General features: G+C 37.6%; 1 protein-coding gene across 2 annotated transcripts in view; it reads left to right on the top strand.

Annotated features, from left to right (window-relative positions):
• AP1AR (adaptor related protein complex 1 associated regulatory protein) overlaps positions 1-18,718 on the top strand; it is a 34,440-nt gene extending 15,722 nt beyond the window's left edge. Inside the window, exons 5-10 of one of the 2 annotated variants that reach the window (XM_039541603.1) lie at positions 1,260-1,356; positions 2,169-2,267; positions 5,430-5,491; positions 7,888-7,961; positions 8,950-9,078; positions 16,048-18,711. In XM_039541603.1, coding sequence (XP_039397537.1) covers positions 1,260-1,356; positions 2,169-2,267; positions 5,430-5,491; positions 7,888-7,961; positions 8,950-9,078; positions 16,048-16,313 — 727 coding nt within the window. In that variant the 3' untranslated portion in view covers positions 16,314-18,711. Of the gene's footprint in view, positions 1-1,259; positions 1,357-2,168; positions 2,268-5,429; positions 5,492-7,887; positions 7,962-8,949; positions 9,079-16,047 lie in introns of both variants that reach the window. The other variant, XM_039541604.1, reaches the window with a different exon arrangement.
• Positions 18,719-20,348: the final 1,630 nt, after the last annotated feature.

Genomic DNA, 20,348 nt, shown 5'->3' with positions numbered 1-20,348 from the left:
ATCTGGACACGAAAAAGGTTCCAGTGAATTCTCCACTGCTCTGTAATACTACAGGCTTATACCACTCACTCAATCTTAACTTTGTCCCCTAATATTTGCAAAAGTATATACAAATGTTACAATAACATTAGTAAAATTATAAAATCTTTCTATTCCATGAATTCATATCCAACATGCTATAGCATTTAATGTATCCTGCAACGTTATCACTTGATTCTGCAACTTCAACGGGCACCGTGTTGGCACAACAACTTGTCTTCAAGAGTGGGGCCTTGCTCCCTGTGAAACACTGTGTGTTCGTTGCTTAGTTGTTACATAATACAAAGTTAGGACACTGTATAATCAACATGAAACAGATCCTCCATTCCAGTTCTTTTAATAAACACATTGTTCTGCTCCTCCTACACTTTGATCTGAGAGAATATTTTGAGCTCTGATATAACTTCAGTTACCCTGGGACTACTTTCCTTTTGAAATCTTTACTACATATTAAATAATATGTAATCAAAAATATGTCCAAAATTTATTTCTATTAGAGATTAGAAAAAGGAGACACAATTGAATAGGATGGGACAGCCGTGAGTAAAAGGTCATACAGCACTGAGAAATTATTTGGAATCTTTCAATCTTAATTTCGAGGCTTTTATCCTTCTCTTAAAAAGGGCATAATTTTTGTAAAGGGTGAATTCCTTTTTGGGGGAATGCGATTTCATTTAAATAGACTTTAATATCACATTGCCTTTTAATAACGTGTTTTCATGGGGAATATTCCTGCGTATGTAGAGATAAATAGTAATGCACAACAAGCTAGGGTGTAAATCTACCTTGCTGTACATTAACTGTCTGTGTGGACCACACTCTAAAAGTTCCCTAGAGTGTACTTTGATCTACTTCCATTTCACTAGGGAAGATTTAATGCACAGTAACAGGGTCCACATGACAGTTAGTGCATGGCATACTAGTATTAGGTAGATTTACACCCCAATTTGTTGTGCATTAACTGTTCGTTTAGGTAAGCCCTGTAACTTTAAACTTTGTTTTAGATATGAACTGTACTTTCAGCCTGCTCCTATGTTTGGATTAAGGGGCCAATCAAGTTAGAACTTCAGATCAGAAGGCTGGCTGAACAATTCAGAATTATAGATTAACTGCTTCCTTCTTTCCCTCATTAGTGTGCTTCCATTTATTAGGCTTGTCTTATTAGTTCTAAGTCTGTCTAATCATGTACCAGAGTGCCACTGTTTTTTCTCTCTCTTCAGACCTCTGACGGAGGAAGAAATTGCTGATCTGAGAGAGAGACATTATGATTCCATTGCTGAAAAACAGAGAGCTTTTGATATGAAACTTCAGTCAGAGGTAGATAATTGTGGTGATTGTATGACTTGGATAATTTTATGATTACAAATAATGGCCTAAACAGGCAAAACAAATTTTAATTTGTGGCAAATCATTGTTCTTGCATTTATCGGTTAACAGCATTTTTAGTTGGCCAGGTACTGTAGCTGTGCAATTAAATTTGTATGAAAGATGATCACTTAATTCATTTATTGCTTAATTAAATGGAAAATATAATAAATAAGATAGATAGTCCTCTATAGAGAGCTGTTTAAATTGAAAATATGCCAGCCTTTTTCCTTTGGAAAGGAAAAAATTGCTATGTATTTTATTTAGTGGGGAGGGGCGAAAAAATTTTTTAAATGAAAGAACCTAATTCATCATGTCTGCTTTTAACATCATATCCCATTAATTGTTAATGGGATATGATACGGAAATTAGTGATCACTTCCAGATGAACACCTCTTTAAATGCAATACAAATTCATCTCATATTTAAAACTAGTTTTATAATATATATGGTCCTCTGTAATACGTCCTTATGTATTTAAAACAGCTCACTATTTTCCCAGTAGGTGTCTTTGTTTTAACAGGGTAATATATATCTGACTCAATTTCATTAGTTATTTGAAAGAAGAAACTAGCAGACTTGCAATACTTTGCATATAATGATGATCAAGAAAATGGTTTCTGACTATACATTCTGGTAGTTTGCTTTTTGTTTGTCTTTTTATGGGTGACTTTTTCTTTTAATTTAGTAAACGTATGTTTTTATTCATAGGAAGATAGATAGGTTCTGCTTTTGTTAACCCTTATTATTTTGTTCATATACAGTTAGCCTTACAAGAGGAGAAGTTAAGAATAGAAGAAGAGGCTTTATATGCTGCACAACGTGAAGCAGCCAGGGCAGCAAAGCAGAAAAAGCTCTTGGAGGTGAGGGGAAAAAGACCCCAATACATATCAGAGCTTCTGTTCTATATTTTTGTGTACGCAGACTATCATAGCTTCATTTATTTTCTCAGAAGTAATTTCTGAGATGCAGCTTCGTTTGTAGTAGTGTCTATTTTCATGCATAGTCCCTGAAGTCTAGTATCAAGTATTTTTGTAGCAGAGTAGCGCATGTGTTGCATAAAACATCTGTGCCTATGAATAGTAGTAGTGTTAAATGCCTAGTGCCTGTTGCTATTGAGATTGGAGTCAGCTGATAACACTTAGCCTGGATGTCTTTAAAAAAAAAAAAGGGGGGGGGGGTTGTTTTCTGTTTATCCAGTAGACAGTTGCTGGTCTGTCTTCTGTGATACTTTGACTTCTTCATGCAAGTGTGGTTATATGAATAATAAAAATCCTACTGTATTTTAGCCCATAATTGTTAGTATATACATTTTTCATCTCAATTCATTAACTAAAAGATAACAAGTATAAATTGTCTAATTATATGAAGTGTCTGCAAATTTAAAAGAACACTTAGAACTGTACATCTGACTTTTTTCAACATCCATTTAAATGCTGTTTGTGACAGTTGTTACAGTATGCCCAAGAGAACAAAACTTCCCAAACACAGTTTACATGTTAATTACAGACAGTTTTAAAAGCCGGTGGGTAGACCACTGAAGAAAGTTAAACTCGTGAGAAATGAATCCCTGTAGTCAACAAGACATTAGGTGAGAGCCCATTTTAGGACTAACTACCATTCAGCCTTTTCTTATTGAGAAGTTAATGCAGTAGTTCACTAAATGAACAGAGCTACCAGCAAGAGTCTGACATGATGATCATGGCCAGCTCACAGTTCATGGGACACTGTAGGGCAAAGATGAGATCTAGTTTTCTTCCGGTATCAAATGTTCCCAGATAGTTTCAAGATGCCTTTCCATTCTGCATTTTTTTTTTTTTTTTTTTGCTATTACTGTGTTCTCTATTCTTTCTCAATGGGTTTTTCTCACCTTCTGCTTTTTTTTATTCTTCTGTCTTTGGTCTCTTTAAGGTCATCATCAGTAATTTGTTTTATGCATATGACTGTAAAAGTTCTTCGGGAGAAACCCTACCAAATGCCCTGTTCTGAAAACTGGTCTTTCTTACCCAGATCCTAGGACATCTATAATGCACCGTTTTTGTTTTTAAACAGGCCACCTTGTTGAAAAAGGTTGAATGACATTAATCAACAGGGAGTGGAGATGGGGAGGAAATTAGTTACTCTTCACAAAGTCTCTAAATCTTATTTTTGTTTTTTAGTTAAAAATATAGTCATGTGGATACAATTAAAAGAAAACAGTAGAGTTCTAATCTTGTTTTAACCATCTTAAAAGCACATTTCAGGGATATGAGCTTAAGTTCTGACATGGTCCAAATAAACTAGAATTCAGTAATAGAAAATTCACAATCCAACTCTTATGTCTGCCTGAAACTCCATGCTTGGCTCCGGCATCAATCTGTTAATTCAACAAACAGGTGAATCATTGGAAATATGACAACGTATGAACCTGATTTGACCACTGTTGTTTGTTAAATACATCTTGTTTAGTTCATTTGTTTCCAATAGAAATGCAGGTTAAGGTACTAAATGTGAGTACAGGTGACATAATCAAGTTCTGCAAAGCAAAACAATAGTTTTGAAATACTTGCGTACCCTGGGACTTACCTTCTAATTTATAGAACAAGTTTAAAGATGGATCTACTTCATACAGTAGAAACCAAACATCCAACTTTGCTTAATATATGTGATCTTTCCTTGCTCCTATCCACCTTCTTTCATTCACCAAGTATCAATAAGAAATGCACTTTCTCCATAACTTCCCAGTTCCTATTACATTCAGAATCTAGTTGTGCTAATACATTACCTGCCACATACTCCACAGTGGTGAAAATGCTTTTGTGCTAAGAAAAGGCATTGTCATATTGGAGTTTTGTATTAAATAAAAATTTTCACTAGACCCGTTCAGCCCTTCAGAAAGAGCTCTACTATAGCCATGTTAAAGTGCTTGAATTAATCTTTTGTTTTACTACTCACACTTTTGTCCTTTTTCTCTCCTTTATGTGCCTGAGAAAATATATTTGCTACACACCTGGGCTCTTGCTACTAAAAATTAAACTTGCTCATTTCATTTCAGCTTTCTGTATAATCAAAGTGAGGTCACACTGATTAATTTAATTAAATCAGTTATGAAACTGACCAGCAGGTACCTGACTGGCCTTACATTTTTATCCCCAATTTTTTCTCTCTGGGATTGTGGGGGTGGAGATGTTAGTCATCTTAAAACCAAAAACTGTTAAATGAGTGAAACCTTTTGCCCATAAGATATACATCTTGAGGCCATAAAAGGAATCCTATTACTAGGTTGTATATTATATTTTTAATCTGTTTACACATGAGGATACAAAGAAGGCTTTAAACTGCAGAATTTAAAGGAACCAACAAATAGTAAAGTTTTTATTTATGCAAATTAAATATTTTATTATGATATATAAAAATAGAAATATATGTGGCAATATTCCTTGTGCTGAGGTAATGTAAGGAAATAAAATTGCTTCTTTAAAAGTAGATTTTCTTTGTCAGATTAAAGATGTTTTCTATTGAACATGTACTACGGACAGAACAAAACATCCAACTCGTCATATCTCAACTGCTTTTAGAAAGTACTATGCTGAGATAAGAATAACTGAGATGGAAAGATGCTATGGTGAATAACCACTCTTATTTTCATGCTTGCAAGTAGGATGGTACCTCATGATCACATTTCTTGTGTGCCAAATGGGTTAAAATGAAGAAGACTCTTGCCCTTCAAGTTAGAAGGGACTGGTACTGCCGTGGAGAGAATATATTCATCCTCTGAGATTAAGAAAAAAAATTATTTTTATCTGACAAATACTTCACCTACTTAAGAATCTGTATTAATATAATCAAAGTCCTGTCTCTTTCCCAGCTGAATTGGGGGAACTGGGATAATATTTTTAGGCCATGCCACAGGGAGGTAGTCGATCCCAGGAGGTTGAAACTTGTTTTAATATTTTTAACTATGATTGGAAGGGTATTAAGCCCGTTTCTTCAGAGTGATTTTTGAAAACTATCTGATATATGACAATTTACACTTTGTTTGGTAGCCACATAGACTACAGAGGATTATGCAGCGAGCACCAGCAGCTAATAATGGAGAATATCAAAGGTAAGATGTGTGTGACAGTGTACTCCATAAGGCTTTATGGGGTGGGGGTGCCCATAAATGTATGTATGATATAACTGGAATAGGGTTTTGCTGCATATGCCATGTAATAGATCTATGTAAAGGTTATGTTCATCCTAGTTGTATGTAGGCACCATTTGTGTGCTCAAAGTTATGAACATTGGCTGTATAATTGCTTGATTTCTAAGTAGCCTTAGTTAAAACATTTGGTCACTCCTTGGGAAAGGAATGTGCTCAATCAGGAAGCATTTAATAGACAAAAGAGCTTGGAAGACTCCAATCCACATAAGAAGTCTACTTGAGGACATTCAAGGTAGCATGTGGGTAATGGCTGCTCCCTGCAAGTCCTGAGTCATGCATGGGCACGTGACTTGCCCATGTGATTCCAAATCTCCATTTTGTGACTGGATTCTACACAGGGTGAGGAGGGGGGTCTCCACCCACAAGAGAGAGTGTATTTAAATCCCTGGGAGACCCTTCCATGTGGTCTTCAGCTGGCTAAAGAAGGAGCCTCTCCACCCCCCCACCCAGGATACTTAAAGGAAACTGGAACAAAGGACAGTAACTACAAGGGGTGTGAGTGATTGCTGGACCCAGGCTAAAAGGAGATTAGCCTGTAAAAGGGAGCATTCTGGAACTGGTGAGGATCCTATCTGTATCTAGTTTGATTAGACATAGATTTGCGCATTTTATTTTGCTTGGTAACTTACTTTGTTCTGTCTGTTACTACTTGGAACCACTTAAATCCTACTTTCTGTATTTAATAAAATCACTTTTTACTTATTAGTTAACTCAGAGTATGTATTAATACCTGGGGGAGCAAACAGCTGTGCATCTCTCTCTATCAGTGCTATAGAGGGCGAACAACTTATGAGTTTACCCTGCATAAGCTTTATACAGGGTAAAACGGATTTATTTGGGTTTAGACCCCATTGGGAGTTGGGCATCTGGGTGCTAAAGACAAGCACACTTCTGTGTGCTGTTTTCAGGTAAACCTGCTGCTTTGGGGCAGGTAATTCAGACTCTGGGTCTTTGTTGAGGTAGACAAGAGTGTCTGGCTCAGCAAGACAGGGTGCTGAAGTCCTAAGCTGGCAGGGAAAGCAGGGGCAGTAGTAGTCTTGGCACATCGGTTGGCAGCTCCCAAGGGGGTTCCTGTGATCCAACCCGTCACAATGTGAAACAAAATACTATTTTTTTTTAATTAATGACTAGTAGTGGGGGAGTTTTCAATAACTGAGGATGTGTTCTTTCCCATCTTCCCCATCTGGCTGTTTCAAATAAGGGATATTTTTATTCTGAAATGCTGTTTTCCCCTCGCCACTAAAAAGTAGCCATTCTTGCATGTCATCATCATACTTACACACCATATTGCATTCCTACTGCCATCCTCTGAAGTTACTGAAATAATACATGCAAAATGCTATTCCAGTCTAGAGTTACCCGAGTTATCCCTTTATCTGATGTCTTTCATGATTCAAATCTGCATTATAAACTGTAAGTTAATCAAACCTGTAATAGAATGGTGTCAGAGCTTTGTGCTCTCTGCTGTCACAAAACATTTTGTTAGTGAAAATAAACTCATGATTTTTATTAGCACTAGTATGGGGAGAGGTGGCAGTGGAGGGAATCAAAGAAACAATATGGGGAGCCAAATGGGCAAAGAAAGTGAGGCAAGCAGCCACATTTTGAATGGATCAGAGAGGAATTATATACTTGTTAAGGAGACCAGACAGAAGATGGTTGTGGTAATCACAGTGAGAGATGAAGAAGGTCTGAACTAGTTTTAGCTCTGTGCATGGGGTGCAGGAGGGGGGATTTTTGAAATACCATGGAGGAAGAAAATGAGGATGAGGATTTGGATACTGGATGCATAGGGTAAATGAGAGAGGGAGGAGGCAAAGATAAACTGCCAGGTCATGGGTCTGAGATGACCCGAGATGAAGGTGGTGTTAGTGGTGACAGAGAATGAGGGAAGAGGAGTGGATTTGGGAGGAAGGTTCAGGGAGTCCAGTTTTACTCCATGTTAAGTCCATGTTAAGTTACCTGCAAGTTATCAAAGGAGATGTTAGAGAGCAGGGATGTAGGATTGGAAGGAAGGAGACAAATATGGAGTGGAATGTAATTTTGCAAGTCATCTGCATAAATATGGTAGCTGAAACCTTGTGAGCAGACATGATTTCCTAAGGTTAACAAGAGGATGCCATGTACAATGCTCTGTGAGATCCTCATGAAAAGTGAGAGATGAGAACCTATTTAAAGATGCTAATTCATATGGACTTTTTTAAAATGGTGAACCTATAAATATGCTAGAAAACCGTAAATGCTAGGCTTGATCACTGATACCTCTGGATGTAATAAGCAAAATGTTGTTTTTACAGCTCAGTGGCAGAGGAGGAGTTTGATTGTTCTTTGAGAAATATAAAGCTCCACTATGAAGCTTTTCGAAGTAGCAGTAAGTGATTTTCAACATACATTTTGAAATTAGATGTTCTTTAAATAACTGTGGAGCAAATTGTGTTTGAATATCCTCCTCCGAAGAAAAATCTCCTTGTTTTCCCACTTTTGGTTCTATACTTCTGTATAAGACAAGATAGGAACTTCTGTTCTCTTGGATTTTTGAGCTGTGGAGGCATCTGGAGATGTACTTCATATACCCTTTAGACAGGTACCTTTATTGTATCCAGCACTCAAAGTTGTTTGTTCTAATAAAACGAGTTTTGAACTAGCACCCAAACTGAGCTCCTCGGGCTGACTTCTACTAGCTATACAGGGTTTTCCAGCACTGAAGTGGCAGTGTCCCAAAAGACATCCAGAGAAGACCTTAGGAGTTGCAGGAGAAGGTCCTGTATATCAGTGGTTTTCAACCTGCAGTCCGTAGATTCCTGAGGGTCCGCAGACTATCTAAGATTTCCACTCCAAATTTTTTAGGGTTCTGCAAATGAGAAAAGGTTGAAAGCCATTGCTGTATATGGTACTCTCACCCTTGAATCAGTTCTGACCCAGTAACCCCATTATCTTATTAATGGGCTTTGTATTGTTGGAAGCGCAGTCTCTGAAGTGTAAAAAGAGTATCTGGCTGCTTGTAATTAAGGATCCTGTAGAACTCTAGAAATCCTTGTTAACCCTGGCCAGATTCCAACTTGGATAATTGCATTCTATGTCTAAATCCCGTGTAATTTTAATTGGATACAGTTTTCTTCACTATCCTACCTTAATTGTTTAATGTGAACTGTTAAAAAGCTGCTATATGCTCTCCCAAAGGAGGATACATTTCATTAAATTGGTGGATGGAAGTGATTCATCAAATAGTGATGCTAATTTTAGTTGGTTTGCAAGGTGCTTAGATTCTAAGTAAAAGTTGCTGTGGATATGTGATAGTTTTGGCTATTAAATCTTGAACCCAAATATGTATGTGAATTAAAAACACCTTCTTGATGTAGGACTTTCATCTGATGCTACCATTCTGACACCAAACACGGAGAGCAGCTGTGACTTAATGACCAAAACAAAATCAACAAGTGGAAATGAGGACAGCACTTCACTAGATCTAGAGTGGGAAGATGAAGAAGGTACTTACTCTGTCATACAGTACTGTTTGTCATACAAACCTTGTATAGGTCAAAAACATTCACCATTTCAATGACTGTATGTAGTTTGACAACACCAAAAAAATGCAGTTTCTTCTAAAGAAGAAAATGGCTTAAAACATTTTGAGCCTGCTTTTTTAAATGTGTGTTTTATTCTCTTTTAAGATCACACTGTTGGTGACGACGATGATTTTGTCATAGGAATATTAGATTAAATAAGTTTATTAGAATAACTCTAATATTTTCACCTGTCTGAGCAATGAAAACTAAGTTCCTTAGAATCTTTAGCAAATTTGCTTCAGGTTTCAACATTGCATGGTAACCTCACTAGTAGTAAACCTGCAACAAAATATAACAGTAAAGAAATACTGCCCCCTTGTGAGCAAGTAGCATCAGGAATTGATTACTACTGCTTGCTTTTATTGTTTCACTACCTAGGATGTAAAAATTAATTAATTAAACGGATATGCACAAACTGTTTAAAGGTAAATATATTCCTTACAATTTAAGTGGGGTTTCCATTCTTCCCACGCAACCCAAAAATGTAGTGATCTGGAGAAAACCTACAGCTTGGTCTTAAATTCACTTTTGAAAGGCAGAATTTTCTTTTAGTTCTGTAAAAATATCCAGGCTCATATTTGAGCATATTTCTATATTGGGTGAATTTCTGCTGAAGTAACCTGAGCCTAGACAGTGATTTTTTTTAACACTATATAGCTATAGCTATATCTATATCTATATATCTATCTATATCTATATATCTATATCTATATATATATAAGTACCTTGAACTTTATCCATTAGTGGATTGGCAGCCAGTGCAGAGCGTGGGTGTTATATGCTCTCCTTGGCCTGGCCCTGCCCCACACAGAAGGCAGGGGAAAATTGCATTTTGGACTTCCTCAAGCTTCTGGGTTCCTTTCACAGTCTGTGGTGGGGTCCACTGCTGTATCCACCAAGTTATTACAAAAGCATAGATGAACATGGTGGGTTACATCTAAAGGGGAGGTGCAATTTTCACCAGCCATAGTTGAGGGGGAAAATGCTGTTGCGGTGACTGAAATAATTTTGGCAATCTCAGAGCAATAAATTTAACTAGACCACAAACTTGTGGATTGCAATGGTTGGCAGTCTTCAACTGATAAAGCAGTTACAGATTAAGTTGGCATATCATTGCGACCCTTGCCAGAAACATTACTTCCATTTTGATTGTGTTGATCTCTAGCCAGCTGGCTAAATAATGGAAAATTTATTCACATATAATTTGATGAAATTGCCAAAATTCAAAACTAAGAATTCAAGCAGTTATAATTGAGATCCCACTTTGTGCCAGTCATTGAGTGATTCTACTAATGGTGGTATCTTGAACATATGAAAAGGGAGCATATAGTTAAAGTTGAATATCATGGCTGATCACACAGCAACCCATATTATCACATGGGATCCCGAGTCACGTTAAATCTTGAATAGAAAAAATGGCAAGGTGGATCCTTGAGAAAGCCCTGCAGGGGAGAAGGCATAGTCTTCACTGCTCTGAAAACAATTCACTGCTCTGAATGAATTCCATCCACCCCTTCCAGGTCTCTCAGTTGTCAGCACCACTGATGCAGTGTGGAACACTCATGAATGTCTGAGAAGTATCAACAAAGACATCTGTCCATTTGCCCCGCATAGACGGTTTAGGGTTTACTAAGTTGATCGGTGCTATCAAAATACATATGTAAGGGAGAGGCTAGATCTCATACCACAAAAAGCCAGAAAGGTTAGAAGGGTATGGGGAAAGCTTTGCGTGCTCAAGTTCATATATATGATCTGGTTATACTTTTTTGCTGTTAATGAACAGGGGATTGTTTGATTGTAGACCAAAAGTATACCAATTTTTTAAATGGGTCTCTGCCTAATGGCAACCTAACTAGAATAAACTTTGAGAGGGAATTACACTTTGCATGACCGAAAGACTTTTCCAAGTTAGGGAGCTCTGAACTAAGGCTTCTGGAAATGTCTAAGTTTGTCTGTATACCTTTTACTTCATCTTCAAATTAGATGACTAGTAGTGGTAGTAAATATTTATATTATGATAGTTCCCAAAGAGCCCCATTGGGATTGGGGCAGCTTTGTGCTGGGTGCTCTATGAACACAAAAGAGAGAATCCCTGCCCTAAAGACCAAGAGTAGACCAAGGGAAGGCGATGAGGGTACATCATAAATCAGATGAGCATTATGAAGAATAGGCAATAATAGTAATGTTGTGGTATCGTATATATTTGCAGCATATTTAATCCTGTTTGGTATAGTAATTTGGTAAAGTGTTGCAGCCAAGGCAGGGGAATTCTAGATTAGTCCTTGTCCTAACAGATAAAGAGAAACTGATCTCAAAAGTAAAAGTTGATAGCTTAGGTACAAGTTATCATGACTTGATCACATTTATAATGGGCATACAGAAGAAAGTCCAGACAAGTAAAAAAAATAAATAAGAAACACGTGTGCATGCGTGTGCGCACACACACACGCACATACTTTAATAGGGCCAATTTCACAAAGCTGAAAACAATTGTGAGCCAAATCTGCTGGGAGGAAGAATTTAATTAGAAAAATGTGAATGATGATCGGGAGTAATTGAAGAACCTTATTAGATGCTCAGAAATCCACAATCGAGGAAGAAGGCTGTGATGGTTAAAAAACCAGCATGGTTTAATGCAGAAGTGAAGGCAGCTATACAAAAATATTTAAAACAAATGGGAGAAAGGGGTGGTTCAAAGTAATGGATATAAATTAGGAATTGTAGAAAATTGATAAGGAAAGGTAAGAGATTTCTTCTTGTATCCATGGCCAGCAGAGTTAAGGACAATAAGGAGTTTTTTAAATATATAAAGAATCCTGACAAAGGTATTAGTCCATTACTAGAGGGAAATGGTAGCATTATCAGTAATAATGCAAAAAAGCAGAGTGGTCAAGAAATATTTCTGTCCTGCATTTGGAGGGGGAAACTGATGATGCAGTCTCATCTTAAAGTTACTCCTGGGGGAATTATGTGCCAAAAAAATAAGACGTCTGTGCACAATATTTTAAAATTCTGCATATTTTATTTGTCAAGATAACACAATATAATCATACTAGTTTCAATTATTTTGGTAATTTATTTCAAAATACCTGTCAGCAAGTATGTCTAACAATATAGACGACAAAAAAGATTCAGGAAATGTTTTTGGACAAATAGATTTACTAGGCATATTAATACAGAACTTTGAGTAATTCATTTAAACTACAATACAGACACTTATTTCCTGGACCCCTCAGAAGCAGTGTAAAGGCTTAGGGGGAGTCGGGTAACGGAGGAGCTGATGGAGATGAAAGTAATTTCTGGGAAGGAGCCTGGAGTGAACCTGGAATGTTGTTGGACGTGGGTGGGAGAAGTATGGTACAGGGTTTTTTTGGGGAGAGAGGTGGGGGGGATTGTTAGGGAGTGGGGGATCCTTTTCTATGCAGACCCTGGCTGACCCCTAGTCTCTCCCATTCAGTCAAGCACATCTGCTCCATCCTCATGTGTCCCTGCACCCCCACTCCCATTTAGGTCCCACCCTACTCTGTTTCCCTCACCCCCCTATATTCCATGCCTCCTCACCTGGCCCCACAGGCAGGGCACTGTGAGGAACGCAGCCTCTCCACCTTCCTATCCACCGCTGCCTGCTACATCGGGTGAGCTGGCTGCCCTTTGTTCTGGTGCCACAGCAGCCCTGGTAGTCAAAAGGTGTAACTGCAGTGTCTCTCTGGCAGAATGTATTTTCTGCAGGGGACATGAATTCTGCGTGTATACAGTGTTGCAGAATTCTCCCAGGTGTATACAGTGATGGTAACACATTTTCCATTTCACTAGTATCCCTGTAAGTTGTTAAACAGAAGCTACTAAAGTTGGACATTTTTAAATCAGCAGGTCTAGATAACTTGCATCCAAGAGTTTTAAAAGAGCATGCTGAAGAGCTCATTAAACTGTTAATGTTGATTTTCAATGGGTCTTTGAATACCGGGGAAGTTCCGGAAGAAAGCTAATTTTTTTAAAAAGGGTAAATGGGATGACCTAGGTATTCATAGGCCCATCAGCCTGACATCAATCCCAGGCAAAACAGAGTAGCTGATATGGGACTCAATTAATAAAGAACTAAAGGAGGGTAATGTAATTTAATGTGAATCAGTATAAGTTTGTGAAAAATAGATCCTATCAAACTAACTTGATATCGTTTTTTTTGATGAGATTACAAAGTTTGGTTGATTAAAAGTAATAGTGTTCGTGTAATATACTTAGACTTCTCTAAGGCATTTTACTTGGTACCGCACAACATTTTGATTAAAAAACTAGAATGATATAAAATTAACATGGCACATATTAAATGGCTTATAAACTGGCTAAATGATAGGTCTCAAAATGTAAGTGTAAAAGGGGGGGTCATCGAGTGTGTATGTTGCCAGTGGGATCCTGTGGGAATTGGTTCTTGGCCCTATGCTGTTTAACATCTTTATCAATGACCTGGGAGAAAATATAAAATCATCACTGATAAAGTTTGCAGATGACACAGGTTGGGGAAGTGGTAAATAACGAAGAGGACAGGTCACTGATTAGGAGTGATCTAGATTGCTGGAGGCCAGTTTACTAAGCAAACAATAACATATAGCCCTAGTAAAATACATGTGAGAACAAAGATTTGGGGGTTATGGTGGGTAATCAGCTGAACATGAACTCCCAATGTGATGCTGTGGCCAAAAGAGACAACACAATCCTGGGTTGCCTAAACGGGAATCTCAAGTAGGGGTATAGATGTAAAATAACTTCTGTATTTGGCACTGGTACAACCACTCCTGAAATACTGTGTCCAGTTCTGGTGTCCATAATTCAAGGAGAATATTGATAAATTGGAGAGGGTTCAGAGAAGAGCCATGATAATGATTAAAGGATTGGAAAACATGCCTTATAGTGATAGACTCAAGAAGCTCAATATATTTAGCTTAAGAAAGAGAAGGTTAAGAGGTGACTTGATTACAGTCTGTAAGTACCTACATGAGGAATACCCATTTCATAATGGGGTCTTCAATCTAGCAGGAAAAGGTATAACATGAGTCAGTGGCTAGAAGTTGAAGCTAGACAAATTCAGACTGTAAACAAGGTGTAAACTTTTAACAGTGAGAGTAATTAACCATTGGAACAATTTACCGTCACTGATATTTTTTTAAATCAAAATTTGATCTTTTTCTAAAAGATTTGCGGTAGGAAATTTTGGGGAAGTTCTATGGCCTGTGTTATACAGGAGGACTGGCTAAATTATCACAGTGGTCCCTTCTGGCCTTGGAATCTATAAATTTACTGATATTTTCCATTCTTGCTCTGAATATCTTTATGATAAATAAGTTGTCACATACAGTTAACATGGAACTGCAATAAAGTTACACTGTCATTTCACCCTGTTAACAGTATAACTTGTTAAAGGGTACTGTGTATCTTTATTGATGACACCTTCAGTGAAGTGTCAGTAGCAAAGGAACAAGGAGTTCTGCCAGCAGGAGGTGGAACCCATGTGCAAAGAGAGCGACCACATCCACATCATCTCCCTGGCTCAGGCCCTGAACGTGTCTATCCTGGTGGAGTACATGGACCGGGGCGAGGGTGGAGGCACTAACCCCCATGTCTTCCCAGAGGGCTCGGAGCCCAAGGTGTATCTACTGTACAGACCGGGACACTACGACATCCTGTATAAATAGGTGCCGGCCAGCTGCCTCCGCTCCCTCCCCCAGGCGTCCCGTGAGCCCCCCCTCCCCGCACCAGCAGTCTCTGTGGTTGTAAATGGTAATCTCGCGCATTGCTCTCTTTGTTTTCTGTTGTTACACTCGCCCTGCTGTGTTTTATTAAAGGGGATGCTGGTGAATGGGGGGGGGGGGAAATTCTCAAGTACCCAGTGAGTGGATGTAAACTTTTTCCTGGAATCTCAAGTGATAAAGGATGTTTATTTGATAAATAGCATACTACAAGTGAAGCAGAATCACTGCAGTAATCCAAGTTTAAAATGAGAGGGATTTAATTAGGAGGGTGGGGTAAACCTGACCATAATGAGAACAGAGGCACAGTAAATCTTTTATTGCCTCTGCAAGCTTTCACTTCTTTCCATTGGCAGAGGAGACAGTTTATACACCTCTGGAGATAACACAGCATTCTCTGCATTGCTAACCTCTCTCTCTTTTGGAAAATCTCTAACCTGTTATGCACATTTCTGATCAACTTGGCTTACTTTGTGTATGTATCTTGAATTTGTCCTCTTTGTATAAAGCAAAATGGTATCGGTGTCTAGGGAAACACAATTTCTGAACTTCAGAATCCGTTTCACTCAGTGAAGATTTCTTCTGATATCACTGTGTCAGGAAGCTACAAGCAGATACATTACTACAGATCATATGATTTAACAGGAGTTAGTAGCTTTCATAGAAATTTCATGGAACCAGAAGGTTTTTAATATGTCTGTATGTGTTCAGAATACATACATACCTATCAAGTAGAAAGGGCAGCAGATTGGTTAGTGGGAAAGACTGTCAACAAACCTGATCCTATTTAGCCATACTTCTTGCCTTCTTTAAAAAAAAAAAAAAATAAAAGATAGAAACTAGTTTCGTTATCAAACAGGTAATCAGTTTCCTTGTGGCCAATTAACGACTAAAGAAGGTATTGATGCCCTTACTTGCGTTGACATGAACAAGACTGCTTGCAGACTGAGGTACTAGTCAGTAAGAGCAACAGTATCAGAATCTGGCTCTAAATGTGTTCTTGTTAGCATTTAATATTTTAGCAAAAATGTGATGACACATTCTCCTCTTCCCGTGGTGTCTGTCCCATCCCCCCCATTCTTGGCTTCCCCCCCCCCCAAAAAAAAACTTTTAAAAAGCCACAACTTATTTTTTTTATCTTAAATTGCAGGTATGAACAGAATGATTCCAATAAGAGAGCGCTCTAAAACAGAAGAAGATATACTCCGAGCAGCACTAAAATTTAGCAGCAAGAAGACAGGAAGTAATCCAACCTCAGCTTCTGATGATTCAAATGGTTTGGAGTGGGAGAATGATTTTGTTAGTGCTGAGATGGATGATAATGGCAATTCAGAGTATGCTGGATTTGTGAATCCTGTAATAGAACTGTCTGTGTCAGACATAAATAAACTCGATGCTGATCAACAAGACAGGTAGTGAAATTGTGTGGCTGTTATTAATGGCAAAATGTTTAAAGTTAAATGGAGTGTACAGAACTGTGAGGCTTGTATAAGAAAAGGAAGGAAACCATATTGTAATGCTCATTAGCAAGGAATGGGAATGATTTGTTATCTGAGTTACTTCAGAATTAAGTGCAATTTTATCATCTACCTTATAAATGTTTATGAAAATACTGGGGTGATTCTATCTTGTATATTTCTGGAAATTTGGGATTCGTATAAAATTATCTGCACTAATTTAAGATTCACAGCTTGACATACCTATATTTTAACTAGCCACTTGGTTTCAGTGTATTTCTCCTGATTTGTTTTACATGTCATTGGCCTAATATTTATCTTGAAAATAAATATCCTACATAACTTATCTTAATACTTGAATGTATTAAGTGATGGGTAAGAATCTGTGGCCTGCAATGTGCAGGAGCTCAGATTAGATTATCATGATGGTCCCTTCTGACCTTAAAGTCTGAGAATGTGAAAGCGGTGAGAGATTACTTTTATAAATTGCCTTTTTCCATTATCTGTTTGATTTGTTCTTTAACATACAGAGGCCAAGTCAATAGTTTATCACATGTGAAATTGTCTGTTTGCAATTGGCTTATTACCTCAACGTATTTCTTACCTTTTTTAAATTTGAATTTTCTTGCACCAAGCATAATGATTCCAATGGCATAGAAACAAAATTAGACCAGATTTGTCATGTAAAATGATGTATTATGTTTAGTGAAAGTATGCTACCTGAAGATTTTTTTTATAGCTGTTTTTCTGTACTTCAGCAGGAAATTTTGAAAGTTAGTTAAAGGAAAATTTAGAGGACTAAAGGTTTTTTTTGTTTGTTTTTTTTTTCCCCACTTACAACTCATCAAATGCTGCTAGTACAAACGTGTTTAGAGAGACTTGTGGAATACTTATAATTTCTTCACCTTGTATGAATCATTCTTAAAGGCAGCATTATATGAACAGACTTGCAGTATATGGAAAAAAATTACTTCTCTGCTAGGTTTGGAAGAAAGAGATCCTAAAACAGAGTTTCTGTGGCTATATTAACACAAAACAGTACATTGAACTTTTCAAGCTTTCCTGTGCTTTGTAACTGGATAGTTACCATCGCTGATATGGGCTGCAACTTAAGCAGGCCTTCAGTTACCGCTGACCATGTGGAATCTGATGCATATTCTCCCCTTACGTTTTGATTATGAATTATGTAAAACAAAACTGGAGAGACTGTGTAAAACACAACTGTAAATGTGTTTTTTCTCAAGCTTGCAGTAAAGCTTTACTCTCCTAATGTAAATTGTGTTCTTCTAGAGCATCTTTCTGAATAAGGATTTTCATGTGTGGCTCTTTATTTTTAGAATAAAGGCAATGCACTTCCTCAAAGTTACAAAAAGCTACATCATCAGAAATAACTTTAGATAATACAAAGTGTGTAACCCATTTAGATATCTGAGCCCCTATAATGTGGTAGGGTCATGGTAGTTTGATCTTCTTCATGCCTTTTATCTAAAATTAAAACACCAGATACTTTGACTACATATGTACATACGGTGACACTTTAGGAAACAGCTCAATCTTTTAATGTACTTAACATTCCATTTCTTAATTTAAGTTACAGCTATGTTGTTGGAAATATTTTAACGTAATATCTACATTTGCAATGCCTGTAATATGTTTTTTAAAAATTTGTACACATCGAATGTATATTTTTGTTTTGGTGTAAGCAACTACTGTGTAATTTTTTTCTTGACATATTCATATTCTAAGGAAAGGCAACTTCCTCAAGCTGTAAATAAACTTTTTTTACTTGAAAACTAACCCACACAACCTTTGTCCCTTTTTTCTGTTTAAAAAAACATGTTCTGCAAACCATGGTCACAAGTGAACTACTGTTGATGACAAAGGGTCTTGATTGTTGAGCAATAGGGAGGAAGATATAACTTGAACTGCAGATTATTTTATTATAGTGACACACATGGTAGTTAGTAGTATTCCACTTTCATAGTTAAGAGTTGCAATCATTTTTGACTTAAAAATGACAATGGGGTCAGTATTTTTCTTAAAATAACTTAAGAAAAATGGCTGAATGAGACAAACTGCTTTTAAACAGCCATTGAAACAGTTCTGCAGTATATATGCTCAGACCCTTGAAACTGTATAAATGTACACAAGTATAATTAAAATTATGATTTTTGAAGGATGAAAATATCTTTACTTCATCATGCTCAGTTACCATCTTCCTCTTTTTGTCTCTGTTTTAAGAGAGAAGCTGAACAAGTGTTGATGTATTTCTGCTTTTTTCGAGAAGTTCACTTTTTGTTTGAGTAAGTTACCAGAGTGACCTTTATATATGGGCTTTGGGTAAAAAATGGGGGAGGAGGTTTCCGCTCAATTTGGAAAATTAAGATAGTTTTTCACTTTTTTCTTTATACATTATTTCAAGTCAACTTGCACTGTTTACTGTACAGCTGAAAGACTAGTCAATATTGTAAACTTAAGGTTGCAACTAATTGTTTATTTTGTTTGTTTTGTAAAAGTGTCCAAGGATTTTTATTGTAATGGGAACATTTCTAATAAAAGTCCTGAACTTGGAGTCAAATTTGAACTAGTATATATGTCTTCAAGATTCACCCTTCTTCCCGCAGGAAGCATTGTAGGTAAATTAGCCACAACAGATTAGGAAAGCAGAGGGATTTTAGTGTGTCGTCCAAAATAGCACAGCGGTAGAGTGGCGATGATACACAATCACCTTGACTTGCAGTAACTATTGGGCAATACTGCCCTTCATAGTGAGAGAGCTGTTTCTGAAAGGAAAGGCTAACAAGATGCAGTAGTAGAGCAATAAGAGGGAACATGCACAGTCTTAGATTGCAGTGTTCCTTTGTTCTAGTCACTGTTAATACAGGTCTCATAATTGCTAAAATTCACTGTTGACCCCTTCCCATTTGTCTGATCTACTAAGTTCTGCCAAAAGCGGTCATCTCTGCTGTTATAGGGGAATAGAAGTAGACTCATGGATTTTAAGGTCAGAAGGGACCATTATGATCATCTAGTCTGACCTCCTGCACAACACAAGCCACAGAATCTCACCCATCCATTCTTGTAACAAACCCCTAACCTATATCTGAGTTATTGAAGTCCTCAAATTGTGGTTTGAAGACCTCAAGCTTCAGAGAATCCTCCAGCAAGTGACCCGTGCCCCATGCTGCAGATGAAGGTGAAAAACTTCCAGGGCCTCTGCCAATCTGCCCTGGAGGAAAATTCCTTCCCGACCCCAAATATGGCGATCAGTTAAACCCTGAGCATGTGGGCAAGACTCATGAGCCAGACGCCCAGGAAAGAATTCTCTGTAGTAACTCAGATCCCACCCCATCTAACATCCCATCACAGACCACTGGGCATACTTACCTGCTGATAATCAAAAATCAATTGCCAAATTGCCAAAATTAGGCTATCCCATCATACCATCCCCTCCATAAACTTATCAAGCTTAGTCTTAAAGCCAGATATGTCTTTTGCCCCCACTACTCCCCTTGGAAGGCTGTTCCAGAATTTCACTCCTCTAATGGTTAGAAACCTTTGTCTAATTTCAAGTCTAAACTTCCTAGTGTCCAGTTTATATCCATTTGTTCTTCTGTTCACATTGGTACTGAGCTTAAATAATTCCTCTCTCTCCCTAATATTTATCCCTCTGATATATTTATAAAGAGCAATCATATCCCCCCTCAACCTTCTTTTGGTTAGGCTAAACAAGCCAAGCTCTTTGAGTCTCCTTTCATAAGACAGGTTTTCCATTCCTTGGATCATCCTAGTAGCCCTTCTCTATACCTGTTCCAGTTTGAATTCATCCTTCTTAAACATGGGAGACCAGAACTGCACACAGTATTCCAGATGAGTCTCATCAGTGCCTTGTATAACGGTACTAACACCTCCTTATCTTTACTGGAAATACCTCGCCTGATGCATCCTAAAACCGCATTAGCTTTTTTAATGGTCATATCACATTGGCGGCTAA

Source organism: Mauremys reevesii, linkage group 5, assembly GCF_016161935.1.
Source record: "Mauremys reevesii isolate NIE-2019 linkage group 5, ASM1616193v1, whole genome shotgun sequence".
Taxonomy (NCBI): domain Eukaryota; kingdom Metazoa; phylum Chordata; order Testudines; family Geoemydidae; genus Mauremys; species Mauremys reevesii.
The sequence above is the reverse complement of the archived record's forward strand: the minus strand, read 5'-3'. Positions and strand labels throughout refer to the sequence as shown.